The 25,952-nt window shown below is 45.4% G+C and overlaps 2 protein-coding genes across 2 annotated transcripts in view; both read left to right on the top strand.

Moving 5' to 3' along the window:
- The window catches only part of LOC142575368 (lipase 3-like), a 40,622-nt gene extending 36,815 nt beyond the window's left edge, over positions 1–3,807 (top strand). The window contains exons 9-10 of the mRNA XM_075684694.1: positions 1,116–1,184; positions 2,457–3,807. Of these exons, the coding sequence (XP_075540809.1) occupies positions 1,116–1,184; positions 2,457–2,705 (318 nt within the window). The 3' untranslated portion in view covers positions 2,706–3,807. The remainder of the gene's footprint in view (positions 1–1,115; positions 1,185–2,456) is intronic.
- A 7,225-nt stretch (positions 3,808–11,032) lies between these two features.
- LOC142575367 (lipase 3-like) overlaps positions 11,033–25,952 on the top strand; it is a 31,032-nt gene continuing 16,112 nt past the window's right edge. Inside the window, exons 1-4 of the mRNA XM_075684693.1 lie at positions 11,033–12,406; positions 18,397–18,622; positions 23,445–23,556; positions 23,747–23,897. Coding sequence (XP_075540808.1) covers positions 12,287–12,406; positions 18,397–18,622; positions 23,445–23,556; positions 23,747–23,897 — 609 coding nt within the window. The 5' untranslated portion in view covers positions 11,033–12,286. The remainder of the gene's footprint in view (positions 12,407–18,396; positions 18,623–23,444; positions 23,557–23,746; positions 23,898–25,952) is intronic.

Raw genomic sequence — 25,952 nt, 5'->3', positions numbered from 1 at the left:
AAGTCAAAGAGCCATCAAGGAAGCAAACAATCATGGTGTTGGCAATGTACCTGCTGACCAGGAATGAAACATTTATTATGCTAGGGTTAAGAACGCGGCGAATCTCAGACAGAAAAAAAATAACGTTGGCTGAAATTTTGTTTCGACACTGCTTTGAGCATTACGTATGCTTAAGAGGAAGCTTTAGCTCGGGTGCTCCTATCTAAATACATGTAAAAAGAGAATTCGTTTTTCTCGGCAACCACTGCACCAATTTTGACGAGGTTTGTTGCATTTAAAAGAAAAACTTAAAGTCTAGTGACTGTTGGTTTCGAATTTATGAGTTAGGTCGTCAATCTTTTATTAAAAACTAGCGAAAATCTGAAATTTTCAAAAAACCAAACTGTCAAGTTTACAACTCCGTAACTCCTAAAAGAAAAACGATAATGCAATTCTGTGAAATGCATCTTATAGTACATCCAAAGCGGACAAAATTGATATATTACACATGAATCTCAAAAAATTTAGTAACATGGAAATACAGCTTTTGCAGAACCCTTGTAAACAACGTAACAAATTCACGTAAGAAGTAAAATGACACATCGAATTTGTCCGCTTTCAATGATCTAATGGATGCCGTTCACAGAACCGCGATATCTGTTTTTGATACAGAGCTATCAATTTTTAAAAATTGTGCTTCTATTTTTTTCAAACGGTCAAATATTTGAAAATCGTTTTAAGAAATTTAAGCCCTAAATAGAAATTCCGCTTCCAACAGTCACTAGAATTCAACTTTCTCTTTCAAATGCAACAAATTTCATTAAAATCGGTCCAGGGGTTACCTCATAAAAACGTTTTTGCGTTTTACATGTATTTGAATAGGCCGCGTCGGAGTTGGGCCCGAGCTAAAGCTTCCTCTTAAGGGGAAAGTAATGGGAGAAATTAAAAAACGCGACAGCGCTTTTCACGGTGTTGAATTGTGACTCTCCCTTGTTCAACACATATTTGGCCACATGAGGGATATCCTCCCCAATGCCCGTGTCTCTGGTGCTCTTTGACCATATCTGGCCGTTGCACTAATTAAATTCATTAATCATAAATCATCAACGTTTGAATGCGTTTGATCCTGATTTTAGGTCTATGAGACGGGGCGTTTTGGAAAGTTCGACTACGGAGCGGACCGCAACATAGAAGTCTATGGAATGGTAAGATCTTGTTTTCATTGAAGTTTAATTTGTTATTGTGATCTGGTTCACATGGACTGCCACCATGGTGAGCCTCCGAAGCTGTATGACGACCGACATTTGCGTAATATGAGAATATAACATATATATTCATGTTGAGTTTCGACATTTCTTATAACAGCTCATCACCAGCAGTGATGATGATAAAGATGTTATTGTGCACATTTTATTTGTAAAACTGTGAGCCCTAGCACGAGTCGCTTTTTATGGATGATAATTTCTTATATATTAGAACAAAAGCATAAACATTGTGCCAAGTGCAACACTGGTCACCAGAAGTGTCTTCAATATGTTTTACTCTCCGAGAAAGATGTAAACCCGAAGCGCCCCCCCCCCCCCCCTTCCCGGCATTCCCTTGCATGCTAACATATCACAGAGCTACTTCCATCCTTTAAGTGATGGTTCGACAATCCTAAGCGCCTTCCTGTTGAAACGACGTTTAAATTTGTCATGGTTGCCTGCCTGCGGTATCCTCTATAATTATAGCTAGTGCTTTCCAAGCTATTGTTGCGTCATCGATAGAATAGCGATGTCATCGGAGGCTTCACTCCTGCAAACAAAGGGCGAATTAGCGCAGCAGACGTCGACAGTAACAGTGTCACGCACGCTGTTGAATATAATTTTTTAATTATAATTTCTGTCGGTGCAGAAAGTAACGTGCGTCCACTTGTTGGGCCTCAAGGTCCGACAATGCACGATTGTTTCTCTCGATCCCCTCTATCTCCAGTGTAGTTAACAAATCAATAAATCAACTTTTGATTGGTCTTTCCAGTCATACCGTGTCGAGAACTGACCTTCTTACATTTCTTCAAAAGTATAACAACATTCGGCCGGTTGTAGGCATATCGCACTTTAGCTTTTACCTCATTTCTTTGCATAAACTGATTCCTTTCTCTGCAATGCATCGGCGTGTAATATGCCTTATTGACTGTGTTAGTACACGCGTTAGTATAACCTGCATAATGTACAATTAAAGGCTGATAATCCTTGCACATTAGGTATTTCTTTTATGACGATTGTTCTTTCCATTCTGACGATTGCTCTTTCATTCAAAGTAGCACATTGTAATAACATTTACAATGTGCTACTTTGGAGCCTGTAGGATGCGAATGAATGAATGAATGAATGAATCGAGCATATTTGTATAAGTCCACTCGCGTTAGGTATTCAGAGACAGAAAAAGAAAAGCCATTGGAAGTAATTCAAGGCTTTTGCTTTACTGCGATACTACAGGAGACGCCCCCGGAGTACGACTTGGGACGCGCATCGGCGCCTGTGGCCCTGTTTTGGACTCAAGGGGACGCCTTGGTTTCGGCCGCTCACATGGGCACCCTGCGCGAGAAGCTGCCCAACCTGGTGCTCGACTTCCGGGTGGCGGACGATCGCTTCAGCCACCAGGAGTTCGCCATCGGCGTCACCGCCAAGGAAGCCGTGTACGATGACTTGGTGGACGTCATGAAGCATTTCTCCGGACAGTCTTAGGAACTGGCGTTCAGACGGCACAACGAGAAGACCTAGAAGAGTAGATTCGCTCTGACTATTGTCGTTGTTACTCGAGGTTACTTACGTCTTCATCAGTGGCCTTAGGTCGCAATTGCTGTGATATAGTGACTAGCACGAACAACACTACGGAAATAAAACCGAGACAGGACTGCGCATTTATTTGAGCATACGCTGGCCTAGTTGCATGTCTTTTTTCTGAATAAAGCTTGCCAGTTGATGTCTAGCGCTCTGTCCCGTCCCATATGTTCCCGTGGTCTTGTTCGCGTTAGTAACAGCAAATACACCAACCCCAACAAGCCCAACTTTTTGCATTAATTAGATCGCAAGCTCGTCAGTTTATGGGGGGCACTAAGAGAATACCAAGTTTAGCTTTAGTGTTAAATAATTACCCTCCTGCAATACATTTAATGCAACATTTATTGCGAGAATAGGCTTGGAAAGCCAGAAAAGCGCGCAAAAATGAAAGACGGATGCCGACGTCCACTTCAAGTTCCCAAATCTCCGACGTCGTAGATTCTGACAGCCTGGTTAATTTTTACCGGTAAAAGGGAGCTACAGTTGGTTCTAACAGAACCAACTACTGAACTTGCCAAGTTTGAGGAAACTTTTACTGCGGCACAAATACTAGCTATACGCTTTGAGCAATGCGACGACCTACCGGTGAGAAATTGAAAGAAAATGGGAGTTCGGCTTACATTTTCCCCTATATGCAGTGGTCAAACGCTTACCGCAAGATTGAGGAAAACTTAGTTTGCAAAGGCCACTTATCAGTAAAAACTCATTCATTGTTTCTCTTTAGTGGTCCCTTTGAAGGAGTTATCGGGCTCGTGGACAACAAGCGCCACGCAAAATTGAGCCCAAATTGCTGTTAAAAGAATTTTTAGAGCGCATGCAGTGGGCATTCTTGGGTGGTATTAGCGAATGCGACACATACCACTACATTTATCTCCTACGAAAAAAAGAATATCTAGATAAACAGATGTGTTGTTATTAGTGTTTTTAATACTGTTAAAAGACTAGTGTACTGTGTTTTGCGTGTTATGAAATAGTGTTGCAACATACTGCACCAATGATTTGTTCACACTGTTGGTTTTATTGTTACTCTTTAATGATTTTGTTGTCATTATTGCTGACTCGTTATAGAGTCATTGTGTGGTCATTAGCTGCAACAACCATCACCGCCAAAGTCTTCCAATTTATCAGGTTATCTAAACAAGAAGAAGGCCGGAAGGCGTGCGTTTAGCCTAAATTGAACGTGCAAGTGAACTTTCATTAGAATCAGGGACACAGGTAAGGGGAACACTCCAGGAAAACTCAAGCTCAAGCTCCACTTGCGGACGTGGCACTTACGATGTCCCGGTATGACTTCACATGTTTCGCAATCTTTTCATAGATGCGGGCAATTTGGGCACACGAAAGGTCTGCAGAAGTTTCCATATTGAGCCTTTCGTATCCGTTACATTTCCCCGCAAGCAGACGAAGCCCGTGGGGCGAGTCAGGATGGACAAGGAGGGTAGAAAGGCTTCAGGCGAGCAATAGGAGTCAGCTGAGTTCTGCTTGATCGCCGACCATTGCACAGTAGGCGAGCTATGACGTAAGTGAGTTCGCTCAGGCGGTCCACAACTACATATGGGCCTGAATATTGTGACAGGAACTTTTGGCACAATCCACGCTTGCGTTGCGGTGTCCAAAGAAGGACTAAGTCACCTTTTTGCAGCGATACTTGTACGTGACGGTCGTCGTATCGCTCTTTCGAACGACTTTGCGAGGCCAGAGTACGAATACGAGCTATTCGACGCGCTTCTTCGGCGAGACACAAAGTCTCCGATACAGAATCATCACTGTGCAGAACGAAGGGTAAGAAAGTGTCCAGAGGGCTTCGCGGTAACCTTGCATACAAGAGATGAAATGGGCTGTAGTTCGTGGTTTCGTGCTTCGCCGTGTTGTACGCATAGGTGATGAAAGGCAGCACGTCGTCCCAGTTCTTATGATTGGAGGAGACGTACATGGCAAGCATGTTAGTCAGCGTTCTGTTTGTCCTTTCAACGAGGCCATTGGTCTGTGGATGATACGGCGTGGAATGACGAAACTGTGAAGTGCACAAACGAAGCAACTCTTCAATGGCATCAGCCGTGAACTGGCGACCACGGTCGCTGATGATGACACGTGGTGGGCCATGACGAAGGACCACGGAACGGAGCAGGAACACCGCCACGCAAGCAGCAGTGGAAGACGGTATGGCTGCAGTTTCTGCATACCGTGTAAGATGGTCTACGCAGACAATTATCCAGCGGTTCTTGTTGTTGGATAACGGGAATGGACCCAAAAGGTCAATGCCTACTTGCTCGAACGGCGTACTGGGCGGTGTCAATGGCCGAAGGGGACCCGGGGCTGCGGTGGTCGGTCGCTTGTGACGTTGGAACGTTTCACAACTAGCGACATAGCGCTTGGTTGTTTCGTACATCTTGGGCCAGTAAAAGCGCTCCTGCGTGCGGTGCAGCGTTCGTACGAAGCCGAAATGGCCGGATGTCACATCGTCATGCATGGCGCGTAGAACGTCGGAACGGAGACTCTCGGGGACAACCAGCAGAAAACGCGCTCCATGCCCGGAGTAATTAGTTTTGTACAGCAATTAATCACGGACAGTAAAGCGACCGCTGCCTTTAGAAGTACGGGCGGCGACAAAAAGCGGATCAAGGGTAACATCATCCCGTTGTTCTCGCTCAAAGTCTGCCGCGTCAGGGAACGTAGGAGTAACAGTAGCAAGACAGTCGTCAAAAGTCTCAGCATCACAGTCGGTAGTCGCAAGAGGAATCCGAGAGAGGCAGTCTGCGTCAGCGTGACGACGGCCACTCTTGTACGATACCACAAAGTCGTATTCCTGGAGGCGCAGTGCCCAACGTGCGAGGCGACCAGAGGGATCACGCAAACCGACCAGCCAGCATAAAGAATGATGGTCGGTGATAATCTTGAATGGTCTACCGTAGAGATAACATCGAAACTTTTGTACGGCGAAAACGGCTGCCAGGCATTCCTGTTCCGTGACCGTATAATTGCGTTCAGATTTGCTCAGACAACGGCTGGCATATGCGACAACATGTTCGGCGCCACTGTGACGTTGTACAAGCACCGCTCCTATCCCGATTCCACTAGCATCAGTGTGAACTTCAGTCGGGCAAGATGGATCGAAGTGACGCAAGAGGGGGGCTGACGTTAGTATAAACTTCAGTTGAGAGAATGATGCGTCACAGTCTGGTGTCCAATTGAAGGATGCATTTTGTCGCAAAATACTTGTCAACGGATAAACGATGTCGGCAAACTGGGGAACAAAACGACGAAAATACGAACATAGGCCAATGAATGAGCGGAGTTCTCGTGCTGACTGCGGTGGCTTGAAGGAGCTCACTGCTTCAATCTTACGAGGATCGGGTCTGACGCCATCCTTGTCGACTAAGTGTCCCAGGACCAGTGTTTGACGTTCGCCGAACCGACACTTTTTTGAGTTTAGGACCAGTCCAGCTTTCTCAATGCAGTCGAGAACGACGCTGAGGCGTTCGTTATGTTCTTCAAACGTGCGGCCAAAGATTACAACATCATCTAGGTAACACATGCATATCTCCCACTTTAGGCCACGTAGTACTGTGTCCATGAATCTTTCAAAGGTGGCAGGAGCATTGCAAAGGCCAAAAGGCATAACATTAAATTCGAATAGGCCATCTGGAGTCACGAAAGCGGTCTTTTCCTTGTCGGCAGGGTCCATAGGTATTTGCCAATACCCCGATCGCAAATCAAGTGTTGAGAAGTAAGAAGCAGCGTGTAAGCAATCAATGACGTCATCTATTCGCGGTAGTGGATAGACATCCTTCTTCGTCACTGCGTTTAGATGTCTGTAATCCACGCAGAATCTCCAGGAGCCATCTTTTTTTCGGACCAGGATTACTGGGGCTGCCCATGGACTAGATGATTCTTGAATGACACCTTTGTTCATCATCTCCTTGACTTGCTCGGCAATAACTTTGCGTTCGGACGATGACACTCGGTAGGGCTTCTGGCGGATGGGGTGTGCTGAGCCGGTATCTCTTCTGTGACGAGCGCGGGACGACGGTAAATGAAGGGGTGCATCTCCATGCGTGAAGTCAAATGCAGCCATATGCCTGGCAAGGACTTGTACCAGTGCTTGCCGTTCCGATGTACCGAGACCCTTGCTGATCATGTCAAGCATTAGCTCTTCAGAATGGCGATTATCGCAAGGAGAGCAAGCTGAAGAGAGGTCCGTAGTTAGTGCCGCTATTGAGCTACATGCGGCTTCATCGAAAAGAGCGATTTTCATACCGCGAGGAAGGACAACCGGCGTGGCGGAACAGTTCAGCGCCCACAATGTGGCGACTCCTTTCGTCATGCACACGACAGAGCAGGGCACAAGTATATCTTTTTTAGCACAGTTTATGCGGAGAGGTCTAACTACAAGGTCAACACAATCAGCATCAACAGTAGTTGCCGAAACACGAACGGGCGTCAGGCATCACGATGGTGCAATCACTTCATCAAGAACACTGAGTGTGTCTGCGTCCCTGTCTTCACCACCCGAGCTTTGTTCAGAATGTGCTGATATTAATAACTTGTTCAATGATATTTCGCCACAACCACAGTCCACGGAAGCGCCGCACTGTTCAAGAAAATCGATACCAAGAATAACATCGTGCGAACAACGAGAAAGAACAAGGAATTCCGACACAAACACTTTCCCAGCCAACGAAACACTCACAGCACAAACACCAAGGGGATGAAGCCACTCACCGCCTACTCCACGAAAGGTAGTACCGTCGTTCCAAGAAAACATAACTTTGTGGCCTAGACTGTTTTTGAAAGCGAGGCTCATCACAGACACAGTCGCCCCAGTATCCACTAACGCCATGGTCGGTATTCCGTCAATCGAGACATTCACTTTGTTTTTGTACATCACAACAGGCAGAGGTATTTCTTGCAAAGACCGTCCGGCGACCACACTTCCATTGGCCGCGGATGCTAGTTTCCCGGCGGCGGTGAGGAAGAACGGCGCCGAGGGGACGGAGAGCGACGGAGACGGCTATTTGGTGGCGTCAGACTTCGGTCAGATGCTGGCGAATCGCTGCGTCTTGTCTCGTGTGAGAAGTGATCCCTTGGAAGCAAATCGGTCGTCCGCAAGTCATATGAAGTACGGGTTCTGGGTGTGAAGACATCGATGGTGTCCTACGTGATTGACGGGCTTGGCGACAATACCGAGCTATATGGCCTGTGGAACCGCAGTTGTAGCACACGGGAGGGTCGCGGTTCACAGCGTCTTCCTCGAAACGAATGGTTGACGGCTGCGGACGGCGAGAAGGTTCGTGGTTATGTGGATAACGTGTCTCTGCTGCTTGCGGAAATCCGGTATACCTTTCATAAGTCGCGTCGTGGTAGTAGGGTCGGTGCTGTTCTTGTCGCAGCCTGACAGAAGACGCAGGGCCTCGGGGGTAAAAACGCGGCTGCTCCCGTTGTGGCCGAGCGTCATAAGTAGGGCCTCTGTCGTAGAGACGTGGCTGCTGTAGGGGCGCCAGTTCATAATCCTCAGTGCCCCTTGCCGCAGGATACGGGGAGAAGAATGCCACGTTTGGCTCAAAATCTGGTGGTAGGCGGAAGCTAGGAGTGCTTGGATGTGTCACTTGCGCGTGCAGGCTGAGCTCTTCCCGAACTATTTGTCGTATCGTTGATGCCAGATCGAGGGGCTGGTTGCTGTCCACGCTTGCAACTGTGGTCACATTGGCTAGCCTTCCAAACTTCGGCGTGATGCGCCTCGTCTTCAGTTGCTCAAAAGTACGACAGTGCCGAATGATGTCAGCGACGGAAGCCAGGCTGTCTTTTGCAATGAGGAAATTGTAAACATCCTCGGCAATTCCTTTTAGGATGTGCCCGACTTTGTCCTCCTCGGACATTACGGAGTCCACCATCCTACCCAGTTTGATTACTGCCTCAATGTAGGTCGTGCAGGTTTCGCCTGGTACTTGCGCACGTTGCAGTAGCGTCTGTTCTGCCCTTTTCTTTTTCGTCGCCGAGTCGCCGAATCGCTCTTTGATTTCCGAAACAAATCTTCCCCATGTTGTGAATGTTTCCTCGTGGTTGTCGAACCATACCAACGCAGTATCCGTTGGAAAGAACACGACGTTAGAAAGCTGAGAAGCGCTGTTCCACCTGTTGGCGGCACTCACCCGGTGATAATGGATGAGCCATTCCTCGATGTCTTCGTCCGCTCTTCCGGCGAAGGGCCGCGCATCTCTCAGTTGCAGAACAGAACTTGTCGGGGCAGCAGTTGGAATGGGCCGTTGTTCGTCTGCGTCGTGGGACATGTTCAGCTCCGGTGAATTCGGTGGGAGTCCAGCAAGGCGACGGCTCCGTCGAAGAACTTGTGGTTCAGCCTCCGTCTTCGGGTGTCGATTACCCCGCACCTTCCACCACAACTGTTACGAGGAGTTGCGGAGGAATGGTTTTATTTACAGGAGAACTGGACGATGATGGTAGCGTGATCGTAGCGCAGCCCGGCCTCTCAAACTCCTCGTTCTCTTCGTCTTCTCTTCCTTCTCTTCTTGTCCGTGCCTTTCGTATCTGTTACAATATGTTAGACTAGATCGGCTTATGTTGTTCTGCTTGAACGTTTAACAGACAGCACAAGAGACAGGCGTCTGATTGTTAGTGTTCGTTATAAAATATAGAGAAAACGTACCTGTTTCAACACGCAGCTGCATGTGTAGATGAAAAACGCAATGATTATAGATTTGTAGTGCACTGAGCTAAAGAACAGCGCTGTCGAAAACAATAAAGAGTGCCACGTGGCATGTTCCAATCTGTCCGCCCAGTTTCCACCAGAGAACCTGCGCCGCGAATGTCCCATTTTTGTACGGACCTTAGGGCGGCAACACATACCCTGGTGCGACAGTCTGCCCATCGTAAGCCCCTTCAAACGCACTATAGCTGCGCCCTTACCCCATGCTCGAACGCCGCAGCAACACCTTTGTGATTTCCATTGTTGATGGTCGACCGGACACCTCTTCGCTTGAACATCTCAATCCAGCCCCTATTGGCGACACGTCAGTACAACCACCTTGCCCCATCTGCGACCCCGTCAACTCGACTGACTACCCTGTACAAGCCGCGCACGCCAGAGCACATACACTCGTTGTACCGTGACGTGTATCTTGGCGTCAATCGCTCGTCGATAGTACGTCCTCTCTGGGGTCGGCGTTTACTGTAGAGGCCGCACCTCGCTCAAGGCAGCGCCATCTTCGCAGCAGCAGGGAGGCGCAGGCTCGCGCTGCGTGCGCTCCCGCCAGGGTTCGTCGACCCTCCGTGCACCTGCTGACGCAGTGATAATAAATCGAGTTTACGTTTGTACCTGACGTACCTTCTCTATGCTCTGTTCCGCCCAAAGCCCGACGAGGGGAATAAGAAGACCTGAATGCCCATTTGCGAATCACGTAATCAGCATTTGGCAGCCCAGGCAAGGCGAGCTATCGCTCACTATCGAAGCAGCCATTGTAGCAAGAGGTGTACGACCCCCCCCCCCCCCCTCGTATGAAAAATAGCCTCTCTCTCTCTCTCCATCTCTCGCACTAGCAGGGTCTATCTCTTACATGTGGTCTCCTGAGCTCGCTGACACCACTGACTTCCTCGCTTTTTCACATCCCCTAGTAAACCACTGGTTCATGCACTCAGACATCTTGATTGAGCACAGCCACACGCATAACCAAGCACAAATATGCACAGTTGCAGAGGTTCGACTAACGCTGCCGCGCTAACTGTATTCGACTTCCTGCAGATCACTCTTCTTTCGTTTTATGCCATTAGCATTCTTAGTGTACATCAACCGCTTTTCGGTGTCCGTTTGGGTACGAATCTAACCGTTCTCCTTTCACACGAACTTGGGTCGACAATTGTTTACCACCCGGTGCGTGTCGCTCTTCCATGAACCTCTTTGACTGCAACTTGAATCACTTGATATGTGCGACTGGGCATGTACTATTGGGTAGATGCCACTGGGCATGTGTCGTTGGGTATGTGCGGCAGTTAACCTCTTTGACTCCGACTTCGGTTACTGGGTGTGTGCTAGTGGGTAGGTGCCACTGGGTATGTGCGATTGGGTATGTGTCACTCTTCAATTAACCTCTTTGATGCCGACATGTGGTCACTGGGTATGTGCCACTGCATAGTTATGAGCCGTTCGTCAACGAAAAAAAAAAAAAAAGATCGCAGTTTCACCCGAAAGGCGAAGCACCGATTGCGATAGCAAATTAGTAGATGGCTATACGAAGTAGGGATACTAGAGTTATCGGCTGTATAAAGTTGTAAACGTTCGCTTGCTAAGTAAATTAACAATCGTATAATATGTGAGCGTGACTGAACGAGGTCGTAGAAGGAAACAAATACACATAGAACAGCGCTGTCTCTGTGTGTCTGTTTCTTTCTACATCCTCCTTCAGTCACGCTTACGCATTCTCTCAAGGATTCAAGCCAACTAGCCTGCTAACATGTTTTAACTGAGTGAGGAACTCGTTTCGACCTTTCCAATGGCGGACGTATGAGCTAATTGTTATTACTGTGCTAGTAGACGCTGCCATTATACATGAATCTAAGTTATAGGCTCTGACAGTGAGTAGTTTACTCACCCGTAAACACGTATATAGACCAGCAACTAGTCCAGCAGCATGTATTACGTATTGCTCCCTTCCCTACTCTTTTAATTTATACTCCGCGTCCACTTTCCTTAATGCAGGTTAGTAGCAAACCAGATTTCTTTTCTTGTTAAACTGCACGCCTCATCCCTCTCTTATGTATGTCACACTTTTGATCGTGAAGCAGATTGATCCGTGTCACACTGCTCCATGGGAACGAGTTCATTAGGCCCCACACGACGCTTTCGCTCATCTTGACACTCTGGCGTTTACGCACCATGAGAATTGAGTCTGACTCGACATCTTTTTTCGTCGTCTTCGCGTGGTTGACACTCTCCCCAAATATTTCATTTCGCGGACCTCCTGAGAGACAGAGACACTACCGTGCACACTAAAGATGCCTGACCGCTACGTGAACGGGTCGAAACTCCAGAGCCAAATGGTGTGAGTTAGAAAGAGTTGCACCTGTGTTTGTAGCAGACCAGCAGGAAAGCACTCGACGCCTCTGGTTATAGAACAAAAAATAGCGCCACCATTGACAGAGCGACGCGCGTAAAGACGTTTAACAGCCAAGGTCACTGACTGGACGCGAGTCGGATTGCGACGATAACGAAGCAAATAAAAATATAAAAAAGACAGGATGGAGGGGCAAGAGGGCTGCTTTTATCGGTGTTCCGTTTCCATGAAAATGCCCGTTACATATTTGTCACTGTTGGCGATACTCCCGAGTAAAGGCTTAGAGAGGTCAGATACCGAGACGAATCGCTCTTTCTGTTTTGTTCTGAATGCTCCGCGGAACGGAAAGCGTTACGAGCATTTGCTGAGTGAACCGCGCGGCAGCCGCTACTCGCATTACTCACTCCTGGACACCAAGGCCAGATGAAAGCGTTTGGAAGAAAACACCACACGGTGTGGGCACTTGTGGGTCTCCTGGCGTCACTACTCTGGCTGCGTCAACTGTCGGTGGGCAACGTGGATCCAGACGCCGAAAGGAACGTGGTAAATACGTGATTGCCTCGTTATTTCGCTTTTTGTTTTGTACGTCCGTTATCTGTCTTATCTTGTTTCGGATATCGATGCGCCCATGCATCGTCGCCAACAGTGGGGCTGATTCACTTTGTTTACTTCAAACCATCATGTCGTTATAACAACGACATCATGATTATGCTAAATAAGGAGACATAATATATTGAAGAAAAGAAGCAATCGCGTAAGATACCACGTCTGTATGATGTATGAGCATGTTTGACGGACGACATCGGGATAAGTTACTAATACTTATTTACTCTTTCTTTCTTCCTCTTGGGGAGGGGAGGGGGCCGGAGGCATGAATGCGAGAAGCGAGCATAGTTAAACGACATTTTATGTGCATACGACCTGGTCTCCTCTCTGGAAACGTTTGCAAGTGGTGTAGCTGCAGTATAATATAGTGTAGGAATGAGCCTTTACTAAATAGAGTCCCAGGTCCATTAAGAACTTCCAAAGACAAGGCGGTGACAAGAAGAAGCTGATAACACGCCGAGGGTGAGGTTTCACTGAGCAGAGACAGAAAAGAAAAGCTGCCAAGGAAATATTCAGGCAGAATATTCAAACGGCAAATAAAACAGGGAACACATTATCGGAAGGTCTAAGACTGATGACTGCTGTGGTATATGTCGCATACGAAAGTGCGACGACCTGCGACGAACTGCGACGACCTGCGCCAAGCTTGCCACCAGCCAAAACGAACGATGTCACGTCGCAGGCTGTAGTTTTAGCATGTATGCTGTAGTCTAGGCTTAAGGCAAGGCTGGCGTCGATTAACATTTTTCGTTAAACGTGGTGCCTTGTGTGGAGGATATCTGGAATCACGGTGATTGGTCTCGGTCACGCATTGAGCTTCGTGTGTATACTCTTTTATTACGGTGATCAAAATGAGGAGGTTATTACAGCAAAAAAGAAAAAAAAAAGCGATGGCCTCGAGATCGATGCTTCTAACCATAAACAAAAAAGTGCCGGTCGTAGATAATCTTTTAGGTTAACGTTTAGGCTGTCTAGTAGAGCACGTTATTAAAAAATCATGGAGCTCAAACTTACTGCGGTGATATCAATGACGATTAGCTTTGCGTACCGCTTCGTTGGCCGAGTGACGCATCACTTACGCCTGTTACATGTCTGTTGCGTTAGCGAGCGTAATAGGAGAGCGGAGTTCAAGGTCGCATGAAGCCACTCCTTTCCGGTTGGCTTCCCTGTCACGTAAACAGATGCTTGCCCATATATAGTAGCAGAAAGTGTATTGCACGTGTACTAGTAAGGGGTAATAAGGTGTTAAGGTGTAGTAAGGTGTAAGGTGCAACACTCGAAATTTCAAAGAGGGAGAGGGAGAGACAGAAGAAAGGTGAAAGGCAGGGAGGTTAACCAGATAGGAAGATCCGGTTTGCTACCCTACGCTAGGGAGGGAGGGGAATGGGAGGTAAAGTGATAGCAAAGTAAAGATAAAGAAAGAAAGAAGCATAGACATGCAATCACAGTCGGTCCCTGTCACCCCATACCGTCCCCACACAGCACAGTAGCACTTGCAGCCCTATAAACATCTGTTCAGGCTACAGCCACTTGTCCAATTCTGCTGTTCTTCTATACTGAAACAGTCCCCTCGTCGTTCTCCGCTGTGATGGTGTGTGATGTCGGCATTCTAAAATAAGTTCCTATTTTAGAGGCCGCTATCGCTATTGCGATCGATCGTCTCTGTAAATTGTAGCGAGGGCAGTCACCGAGAAGGTGTTGAATTGAGTGTCCTCGTTGCCATAGTCATCACACGAGGCGTCATCCGCACATCCGATTTGGTATGCAAAAGACTTAATGAAGGCCACCCCTAGACAAATTCGACAAAGCAGGGTAGCTTCGCGACGGCAGAGTCCAGCTGGAATGCAAAGGCATAGAGAGGAGCCAAGGTTGAGCAGCTATGGTGTTGGGCTGCTGAGCACGAGGTCGCGGGATCGAATCCCGGCCACGGCGGCCGCATTTCGATGGGGGCGAAATGCGAAAACACCCGTGTGCTTAGATTTAGGTGCACGTTAAAGAACCCCAGGTGGTCAAAATTTCCGGAGTCCTCCACTACGGCGTGCCTCATAATCAGAAAGTGGTTTTGGCACGTAAAACCCCAAATATTATTATTAAGGTTGAGCAGCCGGCTGTTTTGAAAACTTCCTGCGTTCCACGAGGAGAACGTGATATCACGGGTGAGCATTCGAATTTTTCTAGCGGCATCTGTCTTTGATAAAGGCATCGGCCCCTCTTCGTCGCTTTGAAGAGCCGGCCGAGCAGCGTTATCGTCGTGTTCGTTCCCCATGACGCGGCAGTCACTTGGAAGCCACTGAAATGTCACGTGGTGTGCTTTCTCAGTCAAGGTATGGATTAGTTCTCTAATCTCGAAGTTGTTCGTGTGGTCCACGCCGCAGAGCTGATAGCAAAGACTGGAGTGCTGCCTTCGAGTCACTGAATAAGATTAATAGAATACTTCTGCACTAAGTGGAAGCATTCGATTTGATTCGAATTCAAGGTACCGAACTGGTGTTGAGGTTATTTGACCCTTTGAAACACATTCACAGTTATAAAGAAGACGAGATACAAATCACGAAAAGCACTCGCACCCTTGAGTTTACATCTTTAAGTGACAATTAACTTCCCAATTTATAATTCAATTCGTCGTTATCTGTTTCCTTTAGCCACCCTATCTACAGTCGATCTCCCACTGTCGGTATGCGCCACGGACACTCACAACTATCACAACTTAATTTGCCGTATTGTTTTCTCCTTTCCTAGTGCAGGATAGCTTATCGGGCTTAGCCTGGTTAACCTCTCTGGCTTTCCCTTATCACTTTTCTTCTTCTCTCTCTCTCTCTCTCTCACCCAAGAATTCTGCCAACCACTCCGTGCACATATTTCTCACAATATATTTGAGCTGCCACGTCTGTTCGTCTTTTCTGAAAGAGTGCGCGATGAACGAAGCGATAGGAAGGACTACAGTCTACCGTGGTACGTCCACGGGCTGCACCGACTTTGTTGGCTTTCAGTTTTATTACGTGACGCTCACTCTTTTATTTACTTCCTACATGCGCAAAGGAAGATCCATTCGTATGTTGCGTCTCGTATTCTTCAGGAAGGTTAAAGGTATGTTCAAGGTATGGCGTGCACTAAGATATCAAAATTTCTCATATCCAAAAGCATTTTCTTAATAACTATTGAAATGCATTCTTTATAAGAGCGCAGTTTGCCTTATTTCGCCCAAAATTGCATATACCATTGTTTGCAACGACGAAGTAATGCCTACAGGCTACAGTTAATCATGAACTATTATCTTCACTCTTTACGGACATCCTTTTATGAACGAACAAACAAAGAAACAAACAAATAAGTAAATAGATAAATAAATACATAAAAGAACAATCAGAACAGAAGACAGAATGCTACACTTGACAATCGGCGGATCCCACGTATTTGTGGGAACCGTTGTTAAGCGAAGCTTTCGAAGATGTTTGCGCAAGTGGTAAAGTAAATGTTATTGAAATGTAACGCTGATGAACGAAATGCTTGCAAAAATTACATGAATTAAGTGCTATTTTAGGCAAATAAAATGTTAATAACGTAAGGGCAATCGAACGTTTATGCAAACGTAACGCACTCAGGCAAATAAGCCTAACTTAATGACGCAAATGCTTAGATGGAGATGCAGCCTGTAGTTTAGGGCGAAAAAACATGCACATATAAAAGCAAACACCCACTACGGGGTTGGCTTCTGTTGCCAGCTTCTTGCGTGCCTGTTTCGTTACACTAAACGACTGGATCCTGCTAAGAGGGACCCCTGCCCTCCACAAAATATTCTACTACAATTCTGCAACTAAGCAATTCCGTATGCCGCGAGCGTGTGTGCGACGACAGAAGCAAGACGAAGACGATGGTATGACGGCGATGCCATGACGACAGCTTTGGTTGTGCTTCGCCGCAGAAATGTCACAACGTGTTCCGTTACGAGCTGAGTCGATGCCGAATGTGGTGCATTCTGAACGCTTATCGCACGTGACATACAGGAAAGATGGAAACCGGTACGCGCGCGCACGTGGTATCTCTCTTGGTACGTGATGCGACACACGCGTCGGTCGTGTCAAATTGCTAGTTGACGCTGGCACCAGACAAGCATGTGCGTGATCACGTCGCCAAGCGGTTACAGCATCCGTCTGCTGCGCTTGGAGCCAGAGGTACTACGTGCGATCCCAGCTTCGGGCACTCGAATTTCAGACCCGAGACGAAGCGAGACAGGAACCCACCTATACTTGCCTACCAGGAAGCGCCTGAGATGAGACAAAAAATGCTTCGCATTAACACAAGAATAAGCACTAACCCAGCGATGTGGTCTCTCTTCTACTATCCTGAGGTGATACGTGACAGCTCTTTTAAAGATTCTTTTTCACACAGACAGTCGGTCTTACTGCCTTGGTGCCTCAGAAAGCTACGGATTCATAGCTCGATGCACCAAAACCTTGCCAACTTCCAAAACGCAGCGCTGCATAACTTAAGCTTGTTTGCATGAGACGCGTGCCAACAGATAGCTTTTTGCATTTAACACCGTGTTTTTTTTCCCAGAGGCACGTCAGAAATAAATCATGAGTGATACGGCGTTGTCAGAAAGCGCTTGGCTGCTTTTCGGTGCTGAGAGACTGCTGTGCGGTCACTTTAACGCCCCTTGCCAGTCACGCCAAGTATCTGCAGCGGCAAGAAGCTTCGATTTCGGGAAAGCGTCCAAAAGGGTGTTAGGCGATGTGAAGTAACCCGCCGTGGTTGCTCAGTGGCTATAGTGTTGGGTTGCTGAGCACGTGGTTGCGGGATCAAATCCCGGCCACGGCGGCCGCATTTCGATGGGGGTGAAATGCAGACACACCCGTCTGCTTAGATTTAGGTGCACATTAAAGAACCCCGAGTTGTCGACATTTTCAGAGTGCTCCACTACGGCATGTCTCATAATCAGAAAGTGTTTTTGGCACGTAAAACCCCATAATTTTTGAGATATGAAGTGATTGGCCCTGTTTCGAGTTACAAGCATTCTTGTCATGAGAGGCAGATCAAAGACAAACACTATTTCATCATAGACTGCTATAATATGCTTCTAAACTCTATTTTCGTTTATTGGGCTTAAATACCTTGATTATTAGCGAAAAAAAAACAAGGCCATACTTTCCTTGCAGTCCGCGTCCTAATTTCAGTGCCGCTGTACGTCACTATGACGTCCCCAACTTCCTTGTATTTCGTCGTATTTGTACCATTTCAGCGCAGTAAAACTTCTACAAACTTTTCAGAATTAGTGATTGGTTCATTTATAGAGCACAATGTAACCACTTTTTATCGGTAAATAATTAACTAAACTGAAAAAGATTATGTGATATCCATGACGTCAAGAGAAGCCTGTGCGGTAATTTCAAAGGAGACGTCACCACCTGTTCTTGTTTTCCCCTATTTTCTGCCTTATCAAGGTCAAAGGGAGCTTTTCAATCCTAGAAGCACAATTTAACAATAAAGTTCAATTTATTATTTATACTTAGTGTACAATTAGATCGTAATAATACAGTTTTAAATTGTAATTACCATTAATATTCATGCAGGCATCAACTTCCCAGAAGTACTCTCGTAGACAGAGAGCCATCATCCATGTACCTCTAAGAAAATCCAATCGCCCAACTCAAGACAGCACGAACGAGTTGATAAAGGTGTAACAAACAAACAAACGCATCTGATCGCTGAGTTTTTATTTTCATGTAGCTATCTATGACGTTAACTTCTCCAGCACACTGTTCTATTGTATATCATCCTTCTTTTTTCGTAAATAAATGGAAACGCAAACAATGAAAAGGTGCGGCATTCACGAAGCCGAAGTTATTATGAAATGTTAAACTAAATCATATGTACCAAATAATTAATTAATTGCGGATTAGTATTTAGCACTGCCATTTTGAATGCAGACGGAGATAATCGCCGACAAGGGCTACCTGGTGCAAGAGTTCGTGGTGACTACGCGCGACGGATATGTGCTGCCCCTGCAGAGGATCCCTTACGGTCGAGATGAGCTCCGGTCATCGTCCTCGTCGCCTCCCCGTCGCTTCCAGCCGCGGCCGCCAGTGATTCTCATGCACGCACTTCTTTTCTCGTCCAGCGTGTGGGTGGTCAACGGGCCCGAACAGAGCTTGCGTGAGTACATTCGGAAGGAGGTGTTTTTCTTACTGCAACACCGGTCAATGAGTAAATGCTCTTGTGTGGAGACACAATGCACTTGACGTAGAACCAGCTAGCCGAACTTTGAGCACTAAATACTTGGCCGAGGTCCGTGGAGCCGCCGTAGAGGCTATACGTTGAGGTTCCATCTGTGGGGATGGTTAAAGTGCCACACGCCTGCACGATGAGTAGGGTTGCGGTCACACCGTAATCATACACTTCGTAACCAAGGATGTCAGTCATGCTGGTGAGAAAGTCTTAGAATGTGAAGTAGGAAACTAAGAAAGCGGAGGGAGGCGAGGTTAAAACCAGTTGCCTACCCTTTACCTACCGGGGTTGAAGTGAAGAAGAGACGCATACTTCTGCAGCTCTAATGGGTGCACGGTTCAATGTCTGTGGGGAAAGGGAAGCGGGAAGAAAGATGATAGAAGAATGAGGGCAACACCGCGCTTAAGCCTTTCTTTGGTGAGGATGGTCTGGATTCTCTCCTCCGACCGTGTGGGCGGCGATTGTCCAGTCTATCCAGCGCGTTCGAGAGTCGCAGGTCAGCGGCATAGTCTGCGTCAACGCCACGCCGAGCCACAAATGGTACACGAGCGTCAATTTCACGCTCGTGCAGCCAGATCTTTAAAGCGATCTGCGTTGGGGGCATAGTCTAGGTACGTCGGCGGCTCGTAGCTTTGTGTGTTCTGTGTGTCCGCGGCGCTCGCTTTGCGTTCAAGCCATAGACAGCACGAATGTTACTTCGCTCGCTGCTACTCGCTGCGTTTCCTTACGCAGCGTTTTGACAGCGAGCGTCCGCAGTTATCGAGTGTGACGTGTTCATGTTTGATGTGCGTGCTGACTCCACGCTTATTAATTTAGTTAGCAAGCGAATGTTTACAAGTTGACGCGGGCGATAAAAGTACTATCCTTACTTCATATGGCTGTCTGCTAATTTGCTATCGCAATTGACGTTGGCCTTAATTAGATGGCTCATGGGTCGAAAATTTCACCGTCTTGTTTTATGCCACCAACATTTAATGGCACCAAAATTAATGGTGGCACTGATGTTTGGATGATGGCGCCAAACTCATGACCATTGGTGGGGGTCGAACCAACGGCATGGGTGTTAATTAAGGCGAATATTATTAAGGCAGAATTAATTAAGATGTAGTTAATTAAGGCACACGAGACCACGACCTCTGGTGGAAGTCGAATCCAGAATCTTTGGTGTTGATTAGGTCGAAGTTAATTAAGACACAGTAATTAGAATAGTGTTAATCAAGGCACTCCAACCCAGGACCTTTAGTTTGAGTCGAACCCTCGATCTTTAAGTTTTGGCAGATTTTCCGCCTCATGAGTCAGATAATTTGATTTGATTTGATTTGGTTTATTGATTTCCATTTACACACACACACACATGTACAGAGGAGTGGTAAATGGAGGTGGATGAGGGAAAAAAGCCGCACAGACGCGGCTTGAGGTAACCTCGCCCCCTTAGGTACAATATGGCTGCATGGGGTAACACATCAAGCGCCATATAAATTACATTTATCTAGTGGCCATAAAACATTGCAGTTATACAATATATGAAAGAACAGGGAAATGTTTCCACAATAACAATGCAAAATACACTGCGGCATTGAAATAAATAAATGATATACACTTGGTAACATAGAAATAAAAGAAAGGGGAACATAACACACATTATTAATCATTTACAAACGTGCTCTAAAGTGAAAGCAATGGAGTTTTAAATTCTGACAGTGATAAATCCTGTAAATTGAAGCCTGCTCTGTCGTATAAATTCAGTAATCTTGGAAGGTTGTTACACAACATTTGACAACCGTAGTTAGTTCTAGAGCGCGGAACCTTCCAGACTTCAGGTGTACAAGTTGAATAACGGTATGAATTGACGGATAGATTTGCAAGTTCTACAAGTAAAGTAGTGTTACGTTTGGTATTAAAGTAATACTCGCGTAATAGTCTGCAGGCATAGATGTTATGGGCTGTCGCAATGTTGTATTTCTTGAACAGGTTTTCAGTATGGGCGGCAAACGGTACATTAGCAATGACACGTATTATTTTCTTCTGCATACGAAATAATTTACTCAAGTTACATTCAGTTGTAGTACCCCATACAAGATGCCCATAATGTATGTGAGACACGAATAAGGCATTATAAATTAATAATTTTACACAGACGGGTAAAGTATATCTGTAGCGATTTAAAACACCTGTTATGCGGCTAAGTTTTTGGAGTACAAAGCTTACATGGTCGTCCCATTGGATGGTACTCGCGAAGTGTACCCCTAACACCTTTTCAGAAAGAGTGAGTTCTATATTTGTGGATCTATACGCTAATGTTAGATCTGGAGGAAGAAGACTCATGCTTTTGGTATGAAAAATTACGGCCTTTGTTTTCGCCGTATTTACTTTTAGATAGTTCTCAGTGGACCAATAGGACAGGCTGCGCAAGAAGTCATTTGCCATACTAATTAAATTGGTACAAGAACCGGACGAGATGAAAACACTTGTGTCATCTGCGTAAATGATAAATTTCGCCTTTTCGTAGATGGAAGTAATATCGTTAGCATATAAGTTAAAGATCAACGGGCCCAAAATGCTACCCTGTGGGACGCCACAAAGCATTTCTTTGGTTACCGATGTATTGTGGCCTACAGAAACAAACTGGCGTCTGTTATTAAGATAAGATTTTAATAATTGAAGTGGAATGCCTCTAATCCCGTATTTCTCTAGTTCGTAGAATAAAATGTTGTGAATAATATGATCAAACGCCTGTGTAAAGTCGACAAATATGCCTATTGTTAATAGCTTATGTTCGAAGTTCTGCAATATAAATTCCTTTTGATCGAGAAGAGTTAATTCAGTCGACCTGTTTTTACGGAAACCGTATTGAGCATTTGAAATTATCTTGTACTTTTCACAGAACGAAGACAACTGACTTAGGATAATTTTTTCAAGACCTTTTGAAAAAACAGGGAGGATCGAGATCGGGCGATAATTTTTTATATCTAATTTATTACCCTTTTTAAATAATACTACTACCTTAGCAACCTTCATATTTTCTGGAAATACGCCTGTGGAAATGCACAAATTATAAATATGTGTCAAAATAGGGGCTATATCATATATAACAACTTTTATAGGCAGAATCTGAAGACCATCGGCATCGCAGCTGCGAGATGTCTTGAGTCTTAGGTACACAGAACATACATCCGAAGGCATGAGTGGCTGAAAAAATATTGTGTTTGCGTTTGGAGTAATGTGCACATAGTGCCGCATGGGATGATTGAGGTCAACGTCTCTGTGTACAAAATAATCATTGAAAGCGTTTGCCAAATCCTCCTTTACCAACAATCTACCGTTTAAACTAATTTGTTCAATTGGATCACTCCTCTGATTTCTGTTCATAAGAGCATTTAGTCTATTCCATAGTTTCTTTGAGTCATTCATACAAGACGAAAACATCTGCAGAAAATAAGCATCACGTGCTTTCCGTAGCTCTTTGCTTAATTTGTTACGAAACATTTTAAATGTTTTTAAATCCAGAGGCTCTCGGGTTTTGATGAATTTAGCATATAGTTTGTCACGCTTCTTCATTCTTTTACAAAGAGCATTCGTTAACCATGGCTTTCTGAGGCATTTTTTTCTCCTGTTAACTTTGTAAACAAAATGCTTTTTATACACGGTAACAAACCTGCTAAGAAAAATATTGTACGCTGATTCAGCATTATGTTCCTGTAAAACGTCATTCCAGTTAATTTGCTTCAGCTCTGTTTGAAAAGATGTTAGGGTATCCTCGGTTACATTCTGGAAGGTTCCGCTTGTGTCTCGGTGCGAGGTGCAAGCTATTCTAGTTTTGACAAACATGCAAACAGGCATATGGTCACTTATAGCACTACTCAAAACGGCACTTACGATACACTGAGGAGAGTAATTCGTTATAAACGAATCAAGCGTAGTTTCCGTATTTTCTGTTATTCTAGTGCTGGAGTGAATTGTATTTAAACAACCATTTGAAATGAATACCCTTTCAAAATCGGACCGGCGTACTGTATCCGCGCCAATGTTTACATTAAAATCTCCTCCAATAATTATGTTTAGGCGGTTTTCATTAGCAAAGTATAACAGATCATCAAAAAATTCAAGAAAAGGGGCAAGAACACCATCAGGAGGGCGGTAGCATACAGCAAAAAGGTCTTTCTCTGAATGAACACATAGCACTTCGTAATCACTCGTTGTACGCGAAAAATTAGGAAGTATATCACAAGGTATAAGGTCAGACATTAATAGGCACACACCACCCCCGCGTCTTGTTAACCTATTAAGGTAAAATGTTTTCATGTGCGGAAGTTCTAAAATGTGACTGCCATTCGTATACCAGGTTTCGCTTATCATAACAACGTCAAATCAAATCAAATGTTGTTGTAATGCTTTCGCATTACAACAAGTAAAGAGAAAACAGGTAATAGGAAGTAACAACGCATTCAAATGAGAATGTCAAGTAATTTAGTGACTGTCTCGTGAGCACGCAGGCTTTATCCACTTTAGCGTATATGCTAAAGTTACTGTCAATTTTTGTGCCTTTACAAGATAGAAGTTTACGGAAAGGCGAAGGCTTGAAGTGATGAGCAGTGATACAACAGGTGTTTACGCTGTTATGCTTCCGAGTAACTGCAAAACAACTCGACAAGCTCGTGATTATTACAATGCGACAAGAACAGGTTGAATCAGCAGTCGTTGCTTAGCTATTTTATCTTAAAGGCACGTTACGCCTTTTTATTTGCTGCAGCCTATGTATTGGCGGACGCTGGTTTTGACGTATGGCTGGGTAACATGAGGGGTAACAGCCAGTCCGGACACGTCAACTACACGTGGTACCAGAAAGAGATGTGGGATTTCAGGTGAGAAAATATATCCCGTCTTGGTTGTGCCACACTAGTGTCACGACACAAATCAGCTGATATTTTGGAGGACGTGTATCTTCAACATTGAAGCGCCTTATATATATATATATATATATATATATATATAGATATATATATATATATATATATATATATATATATATGGGTGTGTGTGTTTTGTTTGCAGTCTGGATGAAATCAGTGAATTCGACGTGGCAGCCACGATCGACTCCGTGCTTAACGTCACTGGTCATAACAAGACTCTCTTCGTCGGACATTCCCTGGGCGCAGCAACGCTGTTAGGATTACTTTCCGAGAAGCCGGAGTACAACAACAAGGTTTGTAAAGCACACGCAAAAAAAAAAAGGCATGACAAGGCGCCATGCGAATCAGGCCATTCCACCAATGATTCTAAGGTGCTGCAACCACGAAAACCCTTGAGTCGATTCGAATAGAAATGTTCGAGCAGCAGAGTGGCGTAACGGAAGCGTGCTGGGCCCATAGAAATGTTCTAAAAAAATTTACCTTAAAGACGACTTGTTTTAGCACTGAAATACGCTGGTACAACTGGTACAATGGGCACGAGACGAACGAACTGCTATTTTCGTATAATTTATTTCGAGAAAAAGAAAGGAAACTTGCGCTTACACACGTTACACGCTACGTGCACTTGCAGATCGCAAATCTTTCCGGGTTCTCAGTTTGCTTGTTTATTACAGAGAAAGAGAGAGAGAGAGAAGTCATGCTGAAATAATCACTACCTTACTACTTCATCGTTAGGTAGGGATTGAGTCAGCATGCCTGACAGCGTTATATATATATATATATATATATATATATATATATATATATATATATATATACATGATGTGTGTGTGTGTGCACACACACACACACACACACACACACACACACACACACACACACACACACACACACACACACTCTTTCTGGACCCTTGTTTCACTCTTCGTCGTGAAGCCGTACCAACAAGCTCAACTTCGGACCCTTTTGCAGTTCATACTATTCGTGCTCTCTAAATATCGATTATTCCCCCAACTCTGCAAATAGTCCATTGAATCTTACATATTGCTGCGCTTCTAAACGTGTGATCCCACTAAAGAGCCAGCGTGTAAGACGTGAATGGACACATGTATCGGTTACGGATGAAACGTGAGCAATTGACATTCTAATTGCATGGTATTAAGAGGTTCAGGGTCATATTGTGCTCAGTTTTACAAACACGATATTAAGGAAGGACAGGACGTGGACGGACGAAGCGCAAACTACCAACTGTTTGATACTGTTAAAGAACGCGCTTATATACAAGGAGATATGGTGCGGGGGGGGGGGGGGGTACATATAAAAAGATATGACAAGGTGACGACATGTGATTATAGTCTGGGTATAGTTGGTAGTTTGCGCTTCGTCCGTCCACGTCCTGTCCTTCCTTAATATCGTGTTTGTAAAACTGAGCGCAATATAACCATGAACATTCACCAACTAGCCCCCTTCATTGCTTTACTAAATATTAAGAGGTAGAAACGGGGCTGGAAGGGCTATGCCTGGAACATCGTTTGAATGCTTAGAGTGCCTCAATATTGGTCGGCAAGGGAATGAACACGACTTCGAGAATTAGGGTCAGTGTACTATTTGCTGCTCATTTAGCCGCCGAAGTGCCCGTAAATCCGCCCGCCGTGGTTGCTTAGAGGCTTTGACATTGCGCTGCTAAGCAAGAGGTCACGGGATCGAATCCCGACCGTGGCGGCCGCATTTCGAATGGTGCGAAAGGCAAATACGCCCGTGTACCGTGCATTGGGCGCCAGCTAAAGAATTGCATTGTTATTACTTACAGCCGGCACTAAAGAACAAGGACGAAGAAGAGAGACGAAACACAGCCTTTGTGTTTTCTCTCTCTTCTTCGTCCTTGTTCTTTAGTGCCCGCTGTAAGTAATAATAATGCATATCTACCGACTCGCCTGGCTAGCTACCATACTACAGCTAAAGAATCCCTGGGTGGCCGAAATTCATCCGGAGTCCCCCACTACGGCGTGCCTCATAACCAGATCGCGGTTCTGGCACGTAAAACCCCAGAATTTAAACTAATTTACGTGCACGTGCGTGCACGGTTCCAATCTCCGAAGCCACTTTCATGATGCACATTTGAACCGGTGAACACAATACTTTATGCATGGCGAAAGCATGACTGGGAGTTTAATATTCTCAGTGGCTTTTGCTAAACATTGTATACCCACACTCGCCCTTATTACCAAAGTTATGCATACATGTGCAGAAATGCCTTTCATGAAAAAAAAAATAAAAGAAAGAAAATCAAGTCGCCAGCAGTAAAGCTTCGCTGAACAAACGACAGTGTTTATATGATTGATCTCCAC

The sequence above is a fragment of the Dermacentor variabilis genome, chromosome 3 (genome assembly GCF_050947875.1).
Source record: "Dermacentor variabilis isolate Ectoservices chromosome 3, ASM5094787v1, whole genome shotgun sequence".
NCBI lineage: Eukaryota > Metazoa > Arthropoda > Arachnida > Ixodida > Ixodidae > Dermacentor > Dermacentor variabilis.
This window is presented reverse-complemented; position numbering and strand designations above follow the sequence as displayed.